At 39.1% G+C, this 20075-nt stretch overlaps 1 protein-coding gene across 1 annotated transcript in view; it reads right to left on the reverse strand.

Moving 5' to 3' along the window:
* Nucleotides 1-3622: 3622 nt before the first annotated feature.
* npy1r (neuropeptide Y receptor Y1) overlaps nt 3623-20075 on the reverse strand; it is a 40501-nt gene continuing 24048 nt past the window's right edge. Inside the window, exons 2-3 of the mRNA XM_060832838.1 lie at nt 13118-14002; nt 3623-4074 (exon numbers count right to left, since the gene is read on the reverse strand). Coding sequence (XP_060688821.1) covers nt 3658-4074; nt 13118-13816 — 1116 coding nt within the window. The 5' untranslated portion in view covers nt 13817-14002 and the 3' untranslated portion in view covers nt 3623-3657. The remainder of the gene's footprint in view (nt 4075-13117; nt 14003-20075) is intronic.

Genomic DNA, 20075 nt, shown 5'->3' on the forward strand with positions numbered 1-20075 from the left:
AAGAACGGATGCTCAATTCCTGACGACCAGGCAAGAGTAACAACAGAAGAGTTGGAATATCTGCAAACTGGTATCAAGAACTGGGCAGACAGGAGAAATGACACTGAACTGGGAAATGGGACTGTGCATACCCTCTAACTAATTCTTTGCATTTTGTACCACAGGTTCTCACATTCAGAAGCCACGTCAAGCTCAGTTTTCTGCAAGCCAGAATTCCAGCTCTCCAGGTGATGACATGAAACATCAGTGCAGAGACAATTCCATCAGTGGGCATGAATTCTTGATCAAATTCAGAGTCACAATCTGGTGACTGCCACGCAACAGCTGTTGGAGGATGTGACATCTGATTCCTGATCAACATCTGGCAAAGATTCCAACGCTTTGTAAAGCATATAGTGGAGTAGACCATGCAAGCTATCAGTTCTGTCAGGGCTCCAGAATATGAGTGCCTAGATTTCCCCTTGGAGAGGCTAGCGATTGCTATGGCATAGCAAGGTCAGAATAAAAGCACAACACCTGCCAGATATATGCTTGGTCCCTCACTTCACTGGTCTGGCCACAGGCTCTACGCCCCACTGGCCATTAGCTAGGTAAGAGGGGATGAGGCACTTCAGTATCCACAAGCCCCTTTTTTGTCCTGAACTCTGAAAGGTTCATCATGCCTTGGAAATCTACCTGAAGCATGCCATCGCAGGGTTGTCCAAGAGTCTGCTGGTCCTCCTTCTTCTCCACTCTGCCAGTGACACCAATGTTTCCAGTTGGTGAAGCTGTCAACCCCAGTACCTGTGATCCTTGAGCCACCCATCAACCTTGATAAAGCGTGCATTGACCTTGAGCTGTCCCCTGACATCATATACCTAACAACTGTCACCCTCTATCTTACCTCTACTCATGTGATCTGCAACAAGTTACTCATGACTCTTCCAACCTCACCACTGACCTGTTCCAATTGCCCAGGCTCTCCTTTCTCTGAGTTGCTTCCAATTCAATTGCGAGCTGAACTCAATAAAACTGCTAAGCTTCCTGTCCCATGTTTCAACATACGTCGCATGCCAGAAGACTGACTCTTACTCACTCCAAATTCAGCAGGAATCTGTCACTTGCTTCATGCCACCAAACATGGATATAAAGGCATATAGAACATAGAACAGTACAGTGCAGTACAGGCCTATCAGCCCATGATGTTGTACTGAGCATTTACCTTAATCTAAGACCAACCTAACCTACACACCTCAATTTACTGCTGTCCATGTGATTGTCCAGCAGTCGCTTAAATGTCCTTAATGTGTGCATTCCATGCATCCATCACTCTCTGTGTAAAGAACCTATCTCTGACATCTCCCCGATACCTTCCTCCAATCACCTTAAAATTATGACCCCTCATGACAGCCATTTCTGCCCTGGGGAAAAGTCTCTGGCTATCTGCTTTATCTCTGCCTCTCATTACCTTATACACCTCGATCAAGTCCCTCTCTTCCATCTTCTCTCCAGTGTGAAAAGTCCAAGGTCACTCAACCTCTCTTCATAAGACATGCCCTCCAATCCAGGAGCATCCTGGTAAATCTCCTCTGCTCCCTGTCTAAAGATCTACATTCTTCCTATAATGAGGCGACCAGAACTGGACACAATATTCCAAGTGCAGTCTAACCAGAGTTTTATAGAGCTGTAGCAAAACCTCGCGGCTTAAACTCAATCCCCCTGTTAATGAAAGCCAAAACACTGTACGCCTTCTTATCACCCCTATCAACTTGGGTGGCAACTTTGAGAGATCTATGTACGTGAACCTCAAGATCCTGCTGTTCCTCCACACTGTCAAGAGTCTTGCCTTTAACGCTGTATGCAACATTCAAATTCGACCTTCCAAAATGAGTCACTCAGCCCAGCTCTGCATCCTGTCAATGTCTTGTTGTAGCCTGCAATAGCCCTCAACACTATCTACAACATCACCAACGTTTGTGTCATCGGCAAATTTACTAACTCACCCTTCCACTTCTTCATCCAAGTCATTTAAAAAAACTACAAAGAGCAGACGCTCAAGAACACATCCCTGCGGGACACCACTGGTCACTGACCTCCAGGCGGAACACTTTCCATCCACTACCACTCACAGTCTTTTTTTGGCCAGCTAATTCTGCATCCAGGCAGCCAAACCTTCCTGTATCCCATACCTCCTAACTTTCTGAATGAGCCTACTGAGGGAAACCTTATCAAATGCCTTACTGAAATCCATACATCACACGTTTGTTAATGACTTAATCACGAAGGTACAATTTAGTCTGGTAACTCTGTGTTTTAAGAATATGCATGACATGCTAATACATCAGATATAAATTTCTGCTGCTTGCCATCGAAACCATGATCCACCTTTCCTCTGCTAATTTGCTTTTCAGCATTCATCCCCACACTATCAGGAAGCAGACACTTCACTTCCTGCATAGTTAAGTGCCCTACCTGTATCACTTCATGCTCCAGGGATCTTCATTTGATTCCATCCTCTTATCTTTAACTGTCTCCTGAAATTGTTATAGTACAGTCAAAATATATTGATTCCTGTATAGCTTTTATCCGTCAATATATTAACATCAAATATGCACAGACTTGGATATACTGAATATTTTCCAATAAGATAACATTGTAAAACAATCCACTCATGAATCATGTAATCACACGTAATTTTCACGAAATAAAGTTCGTTTTGGTGCATCATGCTTTGGCACCATTTCACTGCCAAATGTTGTCAGTCTTTTCTTCTCATGGCCCAGTGTAAGTGTTTTTAAGCCTGGTTTGTCCCAGCAGTGGTAGATTTATGTCTTAGAAAATAGTTTCCTTTGAGAAATACCGGCTGACTATGGTAAGTCTTTCCAAAGATTGTCATGCATCACATTTACAGCAATATTACAATACTGGCAACAGAATTCCACAGCTTACTGGTAAAGAGAATATGGCTGTCACATAAAACATGTAAAACATCTTGGAACAATCTGCACATGCTGCTTTGCCTGTAACAGTCATGAACTTGGAAAAAGAAAAGCATGTTATTTATAAAATGAAACGCTTCCTCAATAAAATGCTTTCGATTTCCTTCTGATGCTCATTAGAAGGAAATTCAAAAAAACCAATGTTCTCTGCTGCTGGAGGCACATGGGAAATAGGATAAATTAGCTTCTCCTTTATTTCCCTCTCTGTCTGAAGGAAATGCTACTCCTTCACCCCTCCTTTGACAATTTTGATGATACAAATATCACTGTAAACAGCTCTTTATATGCCAATCAGTTTGAAAATAAAATATCTGCATCATTTAACTAAGGTTACTGGAGGGAAACTATGATGGGCTGTGCTCGAGTCTTCCTTATTCCAAGAGCAAATGAAGAGTCCGAGGCTGTATGAGTGTAATTTCTCCATCCTCGGTTCGCTTTTATGCAGTTGTGACCACAGGAAGGGCAGTTTTACTCACAATCATGTAGAAATCAAAAATAAAGTTAGAATGAATCACTTATTCAAAATATTTAAAACTTTGGAAGTTTCATAGTTCTTAAACCAGTAATTCATGATTGTGATTTTTCTCCAATATGATCCTTCTTAATATTTATTTGCTGAGGCCACGTAGACCAATTGCTGTTTATTCTGCAGAAGCCACGATTTTGGAATCACTTCATCTCAAGCAATTTGTGTTGCTTGTTTCAGCGAACTCTTGGAAATCTCTGTCTGCATGGTTGACATAGCAATAGCTTCATAGTCCTCCTCTCGAGAGCTGCACTTGCAGTAATGGAGAATTGAACGCAAGTCCCTCTGGAAGTTTTTATTGAGGAATCCATAGAAGATGGGGTTTGTGCAGGTCGACAGCATGGCTGTCAGATGACATATGGAGAAAACTAGATTGTGATGGCAATTATTGATGGCCTCATAGTTCCAATCAAAAACCGCATTGAAGATGTTGAGGGGCAGCCAGCAGACTGCAAACGCTACTACAATGGAAATAAGCATAATATTGATTCTTCTGTTTTCATCTGCCCTGTACTTGTTCTCTCTCATCTTCTCCATCATGTTGTTTCTCCTCTTTAGACGCACATATATCTTTTGAAGAAAAAACAAGTTTTCAATTTATATTTAGCCACTCAACTCACACTCATTTATAACATTCACAACATTCTCTCCTAGAGATCAGCTATTACTCGGTAATATCCTATAATCATGAAATGGCTCCCTGGTCAACTGGTTAACGGACTCTAAGCCGAGCCATTAGGACAGAGACACACCAATGCCATGCCATACCAGTGTCTGCTTGAGTTAACACAATGGCAGCAAGAGTGCCTCAATTGAATTGAATTGAATTTATTGTCATGTGTATGGAGGCACAGTGAAAAACTTTTGTCTTGCAAGCAATAAAGGCAGATCACAGAGTTAAGTAGCATAGATAGTAAAAACATAGTAGATGCGTAATAACTGAGTTTCTGTACTTAGGGGTTATGCTGTGTAATTTTGAGTACAATTTATATTTTAAAATACAAATGACAGCGAATGTGAGATGCTTCTAAGATAGTGTAGTAATCTGATCAAGCTGGTTAATTTACATAGTAAACAGACAGAATTTAAATTGTTTCTGTCACCAACTGACTGTAAGTCTTTGGTCAGATGAAGACAGAATCTGAATCCATTGTAATGGCCTTCTGTTTGAACTGTCAAAGGAGAGTCAGCATCTATGCTAACGAATGAAGAATGGCCAATGGCAAGGTGTTAAAGGGCACCTAATGCGGATAGAGACATATCTGCCAAGGAGATAAAGCACTGCAGAGTATGTCCAGGAGATGAAATAACAGTAAAAAAAGAAAACAAATTGTCATGGTATTTGTACTTATTTCAGGCTATGAAGTTATAGGATGAATAATCATTAAGTGGCAATCATCAAATGCTTAATATGCTTCCATAAATAAAATGCATCTTTATTTTTAGCTGAGGTGCTAGCAATCATTTAGATTTGTCAAAATCATGACAAAAGAGAATTTCAGTTTTTTGTCTGCCATTGTCTAATATCTCTGTGATCATCAACTTCCAACAATGAACCAGATCATAGATACGAAGTGTTAAACAAATCCTTGACATTGTAAAACCAGATCACGAAATTTACAGCATCTATCTTCCAACAAGTATGATATTGGATATCTAGGCCAAGCCTGTCAATTCAACTAGTCAGAGGTCATAACCAGAGACCGTTTCCCTTCAACCAAATCATATCCCAGACCGTCTAACCAATCAGATCACAATAAAGTGTATCCAGGAGGTAAGGCTTGTGTAAATCGTTGAACAACACCATGGGAGATCATTTTTAAAAAAAATACTATTTATAAGTACCTTGGAAAATTTCAGTTCTTCAATTCAGAATGACAGTTAAAAACAATTTAAACTGGGTCTGTTTACTACATAAATTAAACAGTTTAATCAGATTACTACCTTAGAAGCATCGCACATTTGCTGTCCTATATATTTTAAAATGTAATCCGTATTCAAAAGTACACAGGGATAGTCAATTGAACTTTTGAATCCACAGGACCTGGAATTCTGCCGTCTCTGTATATTCAACCCAAGAATGAAAATGGGAGCTATGGTTTTTGTCATCACCAAACAATATGAAATTTTACTTCATGATTGTAAAGAAAAGAGGTGAGTTGATATGAATAACATGTGCTAAAGCTAGATGAAAGGAAAATCAAAGCGGTAGCTTTATAATTGCTTTCATTTTCAATCAGAACAACACATGAAAATAAGCAGTGTGAAACTGAACTGCAGTCATAGAGTCATAGAATCCCAACAGTGTAGAAATTGGCCATAAAGCCCAACAAGTCCACACAGACTCACTGAAAAGCATCCCACTCTGTCCAGCCCCACTGCCCTATCCCTAACCATGCATTTCCCATGGCTAATCCACCTAACCATTACATCCCTGCACACTATAAGCAATATAGCATGGCCAGTCCACCTAACTCGCGCTTCTTTGGACTGTGGGAGGAACCAGAAGGAAAGCCACGCAGGCACGGGGAGAATGTACAAACTCCACACAGACTGGTGGAGTCTATAAATCTCCCCAGTTTGATATCTAGGACTCTTATATAGTGCATGTAAATGAACACAGTAATCTGTCAGTTATGAAGATTTCATTACTTTTATAGTCTATGCCTGTGTTTATAAAACCAAGAATGTTGTTTTTTAAAAGTGACTTATAAAGCGAACCTGTCAACTTCAACGATTCCTTTATGCAAATCTAGGGCTCACTTCTCCTTTAAAACCGTACCATTTAGCATACACCCTCAATCCTCATTCTTCATTCCATAATAAATCACATCACACTATTTTGCATTAATATTCCTCTGCCTTGTACTGCCCATTTGACTAATTTATCTTTGTCCTCCTGAACCCCTGAAATCTGCAACTATCTGACTTAATGTGTATCACTTCTCAGAATTTTATGTCTACAAATTTTGAGATTCTGCTGTATAATTCTAGGCCTAATCAGTATGATACATCAAAAGAAGTATTGGGCCTAATGCAGTCTCCCAGGATATGTTATTATATATTATTATATATTTTCCTCCTGTCTAAGAAAAAGTCACATCTCTCTTCTTTCTGCTGCACAACCAATTTTGTATCAAATCTGTGATGTGGCAATTTATCCAATACATTTTGAAAGTTCAGCATCAACTGCTGGATTTTTGAGGTTATAGAAATACATTTCCGACTGTAAGATCTTACAACTGATCATTCCTGGAATTCTGGTACCTTCTGAATTGGTGCAGCAACTTGGCATCATCGCATACTGCATATGTAAAGCAGTATCCAAATGGAAGTTTTAGAACCACAATTGTAATTGAGGTTAGATCATTAAGTATATTCAAGATTGAGATAGACAGAATTCTAAACATAAAGGAATGAAGGGTTATGAGATAGAGGACAAAAGTGGAGTTGAGAATTATGAGATCAGAAAGGTGGCACAGTAGTTCAGTGGGTCTCACTGCTGCCTCACCACGACAGGGACCTGGGTTTAATTTAATTTGTGCGACTGTGTGTGGAGTTTGCACATTCTACCCGTGTCTGTGTGGATTTCCTCCAGGTATTCTAGTTTCCTCCCACAGTCCAAAGATATGTAGGTTAGGTGGATTGGCCTTTGTAGGTGTCCGGTTTCAAGGAAAGGGTATGGGGCTAGATTTGGATGGGATGTTCTTTGGAGGGTCAGTATTGAATTGATGGGCTGAATGGCCTGCTTCCATACTACAGAGATTCTATGTCATTGAATGGAGGATCAGCCTGCATGATAGGTTGAATGATTTACATCTGCTCCTACCTCTTATGTTCTATGGTCTAGTTACAATCTAAGTCCAGATCAATGACTACGTGTATATCATTCTATTCATTGTTTAATGGAAACTAATGGTAGTTGAATTTTTCTATCAATGGTTTTAAACCTCTCATTTATTCATGAACATTCATTATGAGCTCTGCGCAGAATTGATTTGGATCACGAACTAAATTACTGTCTCCACTTAAATTGTTTATGGAAGGGAGAGGAAAGAAAAGGATAACAGTAACTGTTGAGATAGAGCTCTGAGTTCCAACTGATCCTTTGGGATGCACATTAATTGGAAGCAACTAAGTGATTTTTTTACTTCTTTCATTAACTCCTACAGGAACTTTTTTTACTTATGCTTCTGAAATATACTTGCACACAGAAGTTTGTGTTTTTAACTACATAATTTCCAGTAAATAATACCTGAGTTAAAAAAAACACTATGGAGAAACTCATAAGAAGAAAAATGTTTCAATTTTCAAAATGACAGCTTCGTATATTGTAAAATAAAAATGTACTAAGTTTATTAAAATTCTGGTACTCAGCTCCCCATGGTATTTATACATTACCAATACCAGGAGCAAAGTTCCTTGCTGTGAAAGTCAAGAGTTTGTTTTCTGTTTTCCTTCTTGGTGTCACACCAGATGAAGAGAATTGGCAGGAATTGTGATCAGTTTTGTTAGAGATTCAAGTACAAGGTCACAGCAAATGTCTGTTAGAGTGAGCAGACAAACCAATTCAAGTCACATGGGTTTTCTTGCTCATTCACTGTGATGCTAAACAGTAGACTGACTGTAAGATTAAATTATGTGTCAGATCACAGAAAATTAAAGAAAAATTAGGAGTAGATAAGAAAACTGATTAATGTAGATGCTTCTCAAAAGGAATTAATGCTTGTGTAGGCACAACACTCTTCATGTTGTAATTTCAGGATTTTATAATTAAAACAAATTTAAATGTATTAAGGTGGCTTTCAATATAAAGTATGTTATCAATTGAATGTTTAGCTAAATCGTTAGTACAGCTATTTATAAAAAATGGTTTATTCTTTTAACTGGAGACCTTTAATATCCTGAACATTTCCTACAGGGGTAGGAAATGAAGGGTAAAATTCACATGATTTCATGTTTCTGATTCAGAAACCTACATGCTGTGTGACAGAGAGACCAGTAAATTAGGTAACATCTGATTTATTCCCTGATTCGAAAGTCCCAGTGTGTGGAGATCCATGTTTGGAGTACAAGTAAGATAGGGATATAATTTACAGAGTGTAATGTCCTCTGGAAAAAGCCTGGAATAACTGAAGAGTTACTTTTCATTATAGACACTTGACATGTCTGATATTTGGTCTCAGCATTTTTCACAAGAGATACTAACTTGTTTATTTTAAATAAATTAACAGATCTGTCAAAAGAATAGAGAAATAAATTAGATGATAATATATTAAGCATATATATAAAACACATTATTCAGCAATTTCCAGGCTGGTATAATTTCCAATAGATAAAAATTGAGAAGTGGGTGGACATGGCAACAGTAATACTGCTTTAGTTGTAATCTTCCACAATGCAAAATGCAAATTCAATACAGTAGGGAGACAGAAAGCAAGAAAGTTTAAGCTAGTCTCATGTATCACTGGGAAAATGCCAGAATCTCTTATTATCGGTGAAAAGCAATACACTTTGTCAAGCCTTTCATCTTGCGGTCATTTGGAAAATTTGCAAGAATATCAATTCAAGGGCAAAACCAGCATTTTATTGCACTCGAGGAGAAAGCTCATTGGTTTGCAAGTGGAGTTTGATACGTAGAGGTACTATCATGAAGCATGCATCCACAAATATTGATTAACAGTTAACAGTAAGGCTTTGATTAAATTTTAAACTGGTCAAGTTGATTGGGTAGGACATTGCCCAGAGAGATCAACCAGTGGATGGCTGTTACCCTATTTTGCACAATGTGTGCATATGTTCGTTCTGTCTATAAAGGACAGGGCCAAGTATATTAATATATGTAGCTTCCATTACACACAAGCGCACCACACTGTGAGTCAAACTGATAATTGTTTAATTGGTTGTCAGTGTGATTGCTTGCACCTTAAGATTTATCCACAAATGTCCAATTACAGATTTACATTTGAAGCTAGACATTGTGTTATGCATTTTGCAAGGGTATGATGGTTGAGTATGGTCAGTACGTTGCTTGTATGGACAGCTGAAAGATGTGCTGCTTGAAATAATTCAGCAATCTTCAGAACGTATGGCTTACATAACTGGCATCACACCAGCATTGTTTTTAAGAAAGCAATAGCATGTCATTTAAAAATTCAGAATACCGTCAGTCAAAATCATTATGGTTTTGAGAATGGAAGATTCTGTTGGATAATTGTATTAATATTGTGTTGGGGATAGCCTGTGCTAGTGAATGAAGCGGAACCATTAGATGTAGTCTATTGGACCTCCAAAAGACATTCACGATTTCAAATCAAAGCTTGCTGATAAGCTTTGATAGAAATAAGAGCTCATGGTGTTGGAACTGATATATTAGAATGAAAAGACGATTGACTGAAACTAAAAGTCAGGGTAAATGGATCATTTTCATTCACCACAAACTGGCAAATTTGTTAAATGAATTGACACCATTTTGGCAGATGGATTGGAATGTGGGAAATGTGAACTTGTCCATTTTTACAGTAAAATTAGAAATGGAGCTTTTTATTTGAATGAAGAGAGTCTGGAGAATGTGACTGTACAGAGGGATCTGGGTGTCTTTGTATATGAATCACAAAAGGTTAACAAGCAAAAGGCTGATAGAGCATAAAATTAGGCATGTCATAGAGTCATAGAGATGTACAGTATGGAAACAGACCCTTTGATCCAACCCGTCCATGCCGACTAGATATCCCAACCCAATCTAGTCCCACCTGCCAGCATCCAGCCCATATTCCTCCAAACCCTTCCGATTCATATACCCATCCAAATGCCTTTTAAATATTGCAATTATACCAGCCTCCACCACTTCCTCTGGCAGCTCATTCCACACACATACCACTCTCTGTGTAAAAACATTGCCTCTTTTATATCTTTTCCCTCTCACCCTAAACCTATGGCCTCTAGTTCTGGACTCCCTGACCTCAGGGAAAAGACTGTGTCTATTTACCCTATCTATGTCCCTCATAATTTTGTAAACCTCTATTAGGTCACCCCTCAGCCTCCGACGCTCCAGGGAAAATACCCTGATGCATGTTCAGCCTCTCCCTATAGCTCAAATCTTCCATTCTTGGCAACATCATTGTAAATCTTTTCTGAAACCTTTCAAGTTTCACAACACCTTTCTGATAGGAAGGAGACCAGAATTGCAAGCAATATCCCAACAGTGGCCTAACCAATGTCTTGTACAGCCACAATATAACCTCCCAACTCCTGCACTCTGACCAATAACGGAAAGCATACCAAACACCTTCTTCACTATCCTATCTATAATTGTTCTATAATTGTACAGGATATTAATGACGTTTTTTCCAGAGTCATGTATACTGGTCCCCTGACTTCAGGAAGAGCATACTTGCATTAGAAGCAGTTCAAAGAAAATTCACTAAGCTGAATCTTGGGATGAATGGGTTTTCTTATGAGGAAACATTAAGCATTTTCATTTCGTAGAAGTTTAGAAGAATGAAAGGTAATCTTATTGATGCACGTTAAATTTCTAGGAGTCTGGACAGGTTTGATGCTGAGAGGATGCTTCCTCTCATTGGAGAATCTAGGACTAGGAGACACAGTTGAACTTCAGTAGTCTTGCACTTAGGTCAGCAATGAGCAAGAAATTTGTCTCTTCATATCTCTGGGATTCTTGTTCATATGAGGTGTGGAGGATGGCTCATTGAACATATTGATAAGGATGTCAAGGATAATGGAGACTAGCAGAAAAGTAGAGTTAGGACCATTGGCTGATCAGCCATGATCTTAGCGAATGGCCGAACAAGCTTTCCAAGCAGCTTATTTTTAATTCTTACAATCTTATGAAAGTCACAATTCCTTCTCTAAATTTTTCTGTGGAAGCTGTATATGTTGTGTTATATTAGAGAGATTGATTACAAATGTGGCAGAAATTTCTGGAATTTGCATATGTTCAGGACTGCTTAGCAGCATGATGATTCTGGTCTGATTCTGAAATGTTTTCCAAATTATATGCTATTCTAGTGGTGATGGCATATCAGAAAATCTTATAATACTGGGCACGTGTAATTGGGTTGCTTCTGAATAAGTTACCGAATGGCTATTTTGCACTTGAAACTTAGCCTTTTATCAATCTGGAAAAAAAAGTCTGCATTACACAGAATTTAAAGCAGTTTCATTGAAAAACATTGAAGCTACGATTATGAATTTTATTTTCTTATTTTGTTCTACCCCTTCTATTATCCACATCGTAACTGTCTGCAATCAATTTGCATGGTGCTCAGATGAGAAGGTGAGATGATCAATGAATAGCTTACTCTTAGAACTTAGAATCCGTACAGGATGGAAGCAGGCTATTCAGCCCATCAGGTCCACACCAGCCCTATGAAGACCGTCCAACCCCACTACCCAATCCCTGTAACCCTCGCTTTTCCCATTGCTAGTCTGCTTAGCCTGCATATCCCTGGACACTATAGCATGGCCAATCCACCTAACCTGCACATCTTCACACTGCAGGAGGAAACCAGAGCACCCAGAGGAAACCTACACAACCCAGGGAGAATGTGCAAACTCCACACTGACAATGCCTGAGGGTGGAATTGAGCTGGAATCCTGGCATTGTGAGGCAGCAGTGCTAACCACTGAGCCACCGTGCCTCCCCTTCTTCCTCAGTCAATCAAGAGCTTTATGAAAAGTATAAAACATAGATTGTTGGAAATGTTTAAATAAGAACAGGAAAGTTGTAAATACTCAGCAAATACAGTAGCTGTTGAATCAAAATACATTCACCATTTCTAGGAAAGAGTACATTAATTTATCTGTTCTGTCCCCTGATGCTGATTGATTTGTTGAATCAAAGAACACAGAAATTGGCCTTTCAGTCCATTCAGGCAAACCTGGTACGTTCCTTCATGCCATAAAACATCCCAAGCATGTAACTTCTGGCATATTCAGTAAGAGAATTAGAGGCATAATTGAAAGAAGAAATCTTTTTGACAGTACTCTTGCACTTTTACAAATAACTCAAACACTCAAAAAGCTCATAAAAGGACACTCAAGTTTTGGCCAGAATTGAGATTCAAACTCAGATTAGGAAATAGGTGTGACAGGATTGTCATTATCTACGTGTCTCTCAGATAAAAATTTTACTTTCACTACGATGATGGTGTTTGAAAATCACCAGAGGTTAATGACAGGAAATTAGCATGAAATTGTGACATGTATGCAAACAGTGCAATTATTAGACACAAAAGTGTCAAGTTTGCATGTCCACTATAATTACTTTAATAATGGTTAAACAATGTATTCTTCCATTAAAGCAATCTGTCACATTCAGCCGACTTGGAATTCTTGATGAGCGTTGCCAGCTCTTCATGACTGCTTACTGTTTTTCGACAGAACTCATAATAACTACCTGCTGCTGACTTCAAAAATTGAAGCTGCTCTTTTAAAATTAAATCATTATTTTAAAACAGCATCAGGTTGCATTTTGTCAACATATAGCAACTCAGCCAAGAAGTCCAACTATCCAGGTTTAAAAACCTACCTGGCTTTGATCTCATGCAAGCTAACTAGACCATTATAAAATCTAAATGCTTCTTCCACTTACTTTAAAGTAGCAGATGAATATAAAACAGAGAGGGGCAAAGTACTGCATTACGAGGAGGCATGTAGTATAAACCAGCCTTTGATTTTCTGATGGCCACTGGTCAATGCACAAGTACTTTCCAGCAAATTCCTTTGAGTATTTCAGGTCATAATGGAACTGCTCATCGGTCAGAATGTGGAAAAGCGGGAAGGGCAGAGATGTGAGCAGGGCCAGTGTCCACATGATGGCAATGCTTAGGTAGGCATGCTTGTTATTGGGTCTCCAGCCTCGGGGATTAATAATCAATTGGTGGCGCTCAACTGCAATCAGCACCAAGGAGAAGATAGAAACCGTGATCGAGATGCATTGGATCATGGAATTTAGCTTGCACATGGCCTCACCGAATATCCAATGGTCCATGAACGTGTAGACAAATGTGAAGGGCAGACACATGACACTGATGAGCAGATCGGAGAATGATAGGTTGACAATCAGGATGTTTGTAACATTGTGCATTTCTTTTTGCTTCATCACGATGGTGATTAGGAGCAGATTGCCTGAAACTCCAAGGATGATGATGGCACTGTAAACCAGTGCGAGCACAAATATCATGGCAGTTGGAGTGTAACACTGATCATAATGGCCAAAGGTAAAATTTTTCTCTGAAGAGTTCAAGGAATTGGAAAAATTTCCAGAATTTATGAAAGCTATCCCATCCATTCTGTCCCCAGTCAGTTTTCTCTCAGCGAAGGTCCCTGCAACACTAGTTAATTTTCTCTCCTCTGCAGGATAAAATGCTTTGAACAAATAGATTTCTTGAACGCGTTGCCTTCATATTTCACCAAATATCTGATCAGCGAATCCAGAATTAATCACTGCTCCATGTTTCTCTTTGTATGAAGATTCCTGTAATTGAAAACAAAGGTTCCAACAATGACCAAAAATAAAAAGCAAATATTCAACACTACTGCAACAAAAAAACTGCAACCTAACCACCCGTGAGCACGCTGACAAAAATCAAGTCACTCAGTCATTTAATTTCTTAATGAAATGTGAGGCAATCAAATAATTTGAGCGAATATCTACACAGAACCGTTTCTGATCAATTGGCTTGTGATTCCAGTCTTTCAAACACCCCGAATCAGGATTCAGATATTTATTGACAGTGAAAGGTTGATAAGTTGGGATTCTGAGAAAATGTGCAAAGAAAATATTCCTTGTGAATATGTGGACTGAGGGATGAGCATTTAACTAATGTTTGCTTCTGAGAGCTTGATTTATACAGAGGATATATGAATGATATTGCTCTACTGACTTTGCTCCAGTCAATCACACCATCCTATTTCAGGCAGTCTCCTGTATCTGTCATTTTTGCTTTCTTACCTACTTTATCATAACAAAGAGTATGTCTAGCTACTATTCCTCTGCATGCTCCTGCACCATTTCCTTGAATTTCTACAACAATCAGCCCTTGGACCCTTCTGCTTCACCTACACTTTGGTGACATAATTCAATGGTAAAGGATTAGCTTCTGAATGTACACTGGTGACATGCAAATCTGGCTCAGCACTATTGTATCAGGTAATTGCTATGAAGGAGTTCAAGTCAAAGTTGTTGAAGATCCACACAATTTGACGATGTTACACAGGAAATGAAAGGAAGAGAGGAACTCAAAAAAAAATTTACAATACCATAGAAACGGTACTGAGTAAATTGTTAATTGTGGACTGGCAAGTGCTTTGGTCCTAATGGACTTCATCGTAGGATCTTAAAAGAAGTCACTAATGAGATAGTTGATGCATTCATTAGTTTTAATTTTCCAAGCCTCTCTTGAGTTGCCGATTGTCTCATCAGATTTGAAGAGAGCAACTGTAACTGTTTTATTCAAAAAGGGGAGGGTCAGAAAATGGGAAACTACAGACTTATCATATGTTAGGCAGAGAGCTGTACAGCATGAAAACAGACCCTCTGGTCCAATTCAGTCATCCTGACCAAATACCCTAAATAAATCTAGTCCCATTTTGCCAGCATTTGGTCCATATCCCTCTAAATCCTTCCTGTTCATATACTTAGCCTGATGCTTTTAAATGTGGCAATTATACCAGCCTTTCCATACATTCATCACCCTCTGCATGAAAAGGTTGCCCCTTAGGTCTCTTCTAAATCTTTCCTCTCTCACCTTAAACCTGTGCCGTCTAGCTTTGAACTCCACTGCCCTGGGGAAAAGACCTTGACTACTCACCCTATCAATGCCTCTGATGATTTTACAAACTATTATAAGGTCACCCCTCAGCATCCAACACTCTAATGAAAACAGCGCCAGTCTATTTTGCCGATGATACAAAGGAACATAAGAAGGCTACAAAAAATGTGTTGATAGGTTAAATATAAACATAGTCTTATTATTTTTCTTTGATTTTGATCATGGACTGATTAGGGAGAATGACTATTTGATAGCAAAGGAATGAGGAAGAAATGGCAGCACTTTTAAAATCAAGTTACTGAAAACCATTATGTGTGGTGTTAACACTGCTTCTTTGTCAAGCAGCAAGGGATGATATCTGTCATTGGGCCAGATCTAAAATTTGTTTACAAAGTGAGTTGCAGCTGGCAACAGGTTGCTGATTTGATTAGATTAGGTTCAGTACAGTGTGGAAACAAGCCCTTCGGCCCAACCAGTCCACACCGACCCTCCAAAGAGTAACCCACCCAGACCCATTTCCCTCTGACAAATGCACCTAACACTGTGGGCAATTTAGCATGGCCAATTTACCTGACCTGCACATCTTTGGACTGTGGGAAAAAAACGGAGCACCCGGAGGAAACCCACATAAACATGGGGAGAAAGTGCAAACTCCAGACAGACAGTCACCCGAGGCTGGAATTGAACCTGGGAACTGAGTGCTGTGACGCAGTAGTGCTTCTGACCAGTTGAGGATGCCAAACGTCATCAGTATGACAACAACTATATAATTGGCTCCTGGGTAGCTGAACAGCTTGTTGGTGTGAACAATACTGGCAGAGGCTTTTGGGCTGCCCAACGGGCAGTTTTGGGGATATTTATACATGAAACACAGGTACAGTCGGTAATCAGGAAGACTCATGGGATGTATATAAGTTGGCTCGCTGAGCTGGAAGATTTGTTTTCAGATGTTTCATCGCCATAGTAGGTAACATCATCAGTGAGAAGAATCTCCAGTAAAGCGATAGTGGTATGCCCACCTCTCTATTGATAGGTCTTGGTTTCTTAAGGTGGGTGATGTCATTTCCAGTTATTTTGTCAAGGGAAGGTAGATATGATCTCAATCGATGTGTTTATTGATGGAGTGCTGGTTAGAATACCGTACCTCTCAGAATTTGAGTGCATGTCTTTGTTTCTCCTAGGGTGTTGTCCCAGTCAAAGTGATATCCTTCTTTGTCTGTATGTATAGAAACTAGTGATAGTAGGTCATGTCTATTGGAGACAACACACACACCCTAGGAGAGGCAAAACAAAGAACACACACGAGAATTCTTAGAGGCATGGCATTCTAACCAGCACTCCATCAGTAAACACATCGATTTAGACCCTATCTACCTTCCCTTGAAAAATAAAGAACTGGAAGTAACATCACCCACTTTAAGAAACCAAGATCTATAAATAGAGATTGCTTCACCAGAGACTCCCATTGCTGATGTTATCTAGTATGGTGATGAAACATCTGAAGACAAACCTTCCAGCTCAGTGAGCTAACTTACATACTTATCATCAACCTGAGCTACAAATCTTCTCAAAAACTGCAGACTCATGGGATGTTTGCCCTTATTTCAAGGGATTTGGTGCATAAGACTTAGAGGGGCCCCGTTGCAACTGTACGAGGTGCTGGTGAGACTACATCTGGAGTACTGTGACCAGTTTTGGTCCCCTCATTTAAGAAATGTATCATTTCATCGGAGGTAGTTCAGAAAAGGTTCACTAAGTTGATTCCTGGTGTGGAGGGTTCATCTTATGAGCAAAGGCTAAACAGGTTGGGACTCTGCTCAGTGGAGTTTAGAAGGATAAGAGGTCCCATTGAAACATATAGGATAATCAAGTGGCTCGATAGGGTAAATGCTGAGAGGTTGTTTCCCTCATGGGAGACTCTAGGGTCAGAGGGTAAAGTCACAGAGTAAAGGGGTGCCAATTTAAGACTGTGATCAGGACTCCTTGATTGAAACTCCTTGCCTCAAGGGCTTGTGGGGGCAAAGTCCATGTCTATGTTTAAGGTTGAAAGACACGGATTCTTAATCAGTCAGGGAATTTAGGATTACGGAGAAACACAGGAAAGTGAATATGAGGAATGTCGGATCAGCCATGATCCTACTGAATGGTGGAGCAGGTTCAAGAGGGGCAAAGAGCCTCCTCCTGTTCCTATTGCTTATAGTCCTTATGGTCTCTCTCTCTTCCGAGTAAAATAGGTAAGGCACAAAAAAAACAGTTTATTTTCTCCTGTCGATTGCTGTTGGTTGTTGTTTTTAACCAATGAATCAGAGAGCTTATAATTCATGAAATAGTCACTCTATGCTTCCTGTGAAGATGTGAGAGAGCCTGAAGGATAACTGATAACTTTGGAGTAAAAGATGCATGCCATTAACCCCTGAGGACTGGTGCTATTCATCAATGTGACGTACAGAAACCTGGTCTGTGTTTTTTGATAACTGGATCTTTCTGGCAGGTACACTGAAGACTTTGTACACATTGACAAAACTTTGCAAAAACTTCACTAATAGCAGGACTTGATGCTTTATTTCCCGTGCTGTGATAGTGTAAACATTAAAGCTTTAATTGTTGCTATGGACTGAAAGAATCAGCAATAACTATGTCTGGAATAAATTGTTTACAGGACAAGTATGAACTGTTGTACAGGAATTGAAAGCAATTAGCCATGCTGGGATGAAGAATGAATCAAAGCTACATAAACAAAACTGTTTTAATGGCTGCTTGATAAATGGCTGCCTAATGTCACCAGGGCCCTGAAGAAGAATTTAAGGAGTTAACTGTGGGAAAGGTATGCCTTGAAACAGATATTCAATGTCAAATGAAACATGGAACAAGGAAGCTACTTCTGATAAGAAGGCAAACTGCAGATTTGATTTTTCCAGAAGAGTATTCAATAATGTGGATGAAAGAGTGCAAAAGGATCACCAATAATGTGACACTTCAAATTTGAAAAAAAGAATATTGCATAAGAATTCAACTCCAGAATTCTATAGCAGCAGAACATTGGAAAACAACACTGCAACAAGGATAGAAATCTGCAGACACTCAGAGACAGATACAGTTGTTTGAACTGCAGCCAAATTCTACCATTAATTAGATAATTGCAAAGCTGGGTTGTGAGGCTTAACTTGCTTACTTGATGGGGTCTTATTTTGGTTGCTACTTACAAGAAAGTTTACATAATTATTTCAGAATTTGCCTTAATAAGGAGCTGGATTAAAGGTAGTTTGTGATAACTTACACACAACAGTGAAGCATAAGTAAATGGGCACAGGTTTGGTAAACAACAAATAATATGGAAAAATATGAAACTGTTCATTTTAGCTGGAAAAATAAAAAAAACATATTATTTGACAGGTGTGAAATTACAGAGCTCTGAGATGCAGAGCAATGTTGGTGCATGATTCACAAACATGTTAATATGTTGGCACAGCAAGACATTAAAAAAGCTAATATTGGGAAAGATTGTTATCATTTATTGTGAATAGAATTTAATATACAAGTAGGGAGTTTACACATCAGTTATGCAGGATACTGGTGAGACCACATCTAAGGTACAATGCATACTATTGGTCATGTTTTTTTAAGGATAAATGTTTAAGGATATTATTGGAGGCAGTTCAGAGAAGGTTTATCAGATTAACACCAACAATGAGTGGGTTGTCCTGTGAAAAAAGTTGGAAAAATTGATTTGTCTCTACTATATTTTACAGAATATGAGGTGACTTGATCGAAATGTATAAGATCCTGAGAGGTCTTGACAGGATAGATGTGAGAGGATGTTTCCTCTTATGGGAAAATTTTAATCTAGGGGTTTATAGTGATTGTAATGAAGTCAGCCCACTGGACCTCATAGATTGTGAGTTCACTGATTGGGCACTTAATCTGCTCCAATAAGGGAGCCCTGGCTGACATACAAAAAGGATTGCTGTCTGAGATATTGACACTCTGATATTTGACTCTAAATGAGGCAGTACTAAAATCAAGGATTGTTAATGTGCTACTAAAAGATGACTTGATGGGATACTGGCACCTGTGGAATTATTTCAAGGTTTATTATTTCAAAGGTAAAACAGAGATACTGCAAAGTTTTCTGTTCTCAAAGGGGGTCAGGTATCTTTGACAGTCTTCTCTGAAAAGCTAGTGGAAACAGAGTCTTTCAATATTGTTAAGGCAGCGGTAGATGGATTCTTGATAAACCAATGGTGAAAGGTGAGAGGTAGACAGGAATGTGGATTTATTTACAATCACATCTACCATTACTTGCTTCTTCTTCGTATGTCACCCCCACACGCATCTATCCCATTCCACCACACATTCCATAAATCTCAGCACTTCCACATTTTTGATGCCTATAAAGTATCCTACAGAAGTCCCTACTCACTTGGAAACTTGTGAGTGTCCAACCCCTGAGCATATTCAATTTAAATTCTCAGCTTTGTGTTTAAAGCCTTTCATGGCCTGACATCCCTTCATCTCCAAAACTGCCTCATCCTACAATTCTCCTTGGTCTCTTCATTTCTCCCCATCCGGCCTCCCCCATTTTCCACACTAATGACAAGGCTGACATGACTAACTCTTGCTTTGACTTGTAGATTAAAGCACCTAATTCAATTAGTATTTTTGCTTCAATATCGCTTAATAACAGGGCAACTTATAGCACTAACACTGAAAAATGTCACAAGGTGCATCATAGAGGCATAGTTATGCATTAATGCTCAGAAAGTCGGTGAAGAAGCT

The sequence above is a fragment of the Hemiscyllium ocellatum genome, chromosome 1, assembly GCF_020745735.1.
Source record: "Hemiscyllium ocellatum isolate sHemOce1 chromosome 1, sHemOce1.pat.X.cur, whole genome shotgun sequence".
Lineage (NCBI taxonomy): Eukaryota > Metazoa > Chordata > Chondrichthyes > Orectolobiformes > Hemiscylliidae > Hemiscyllium > Hemiscyllium ocellatum.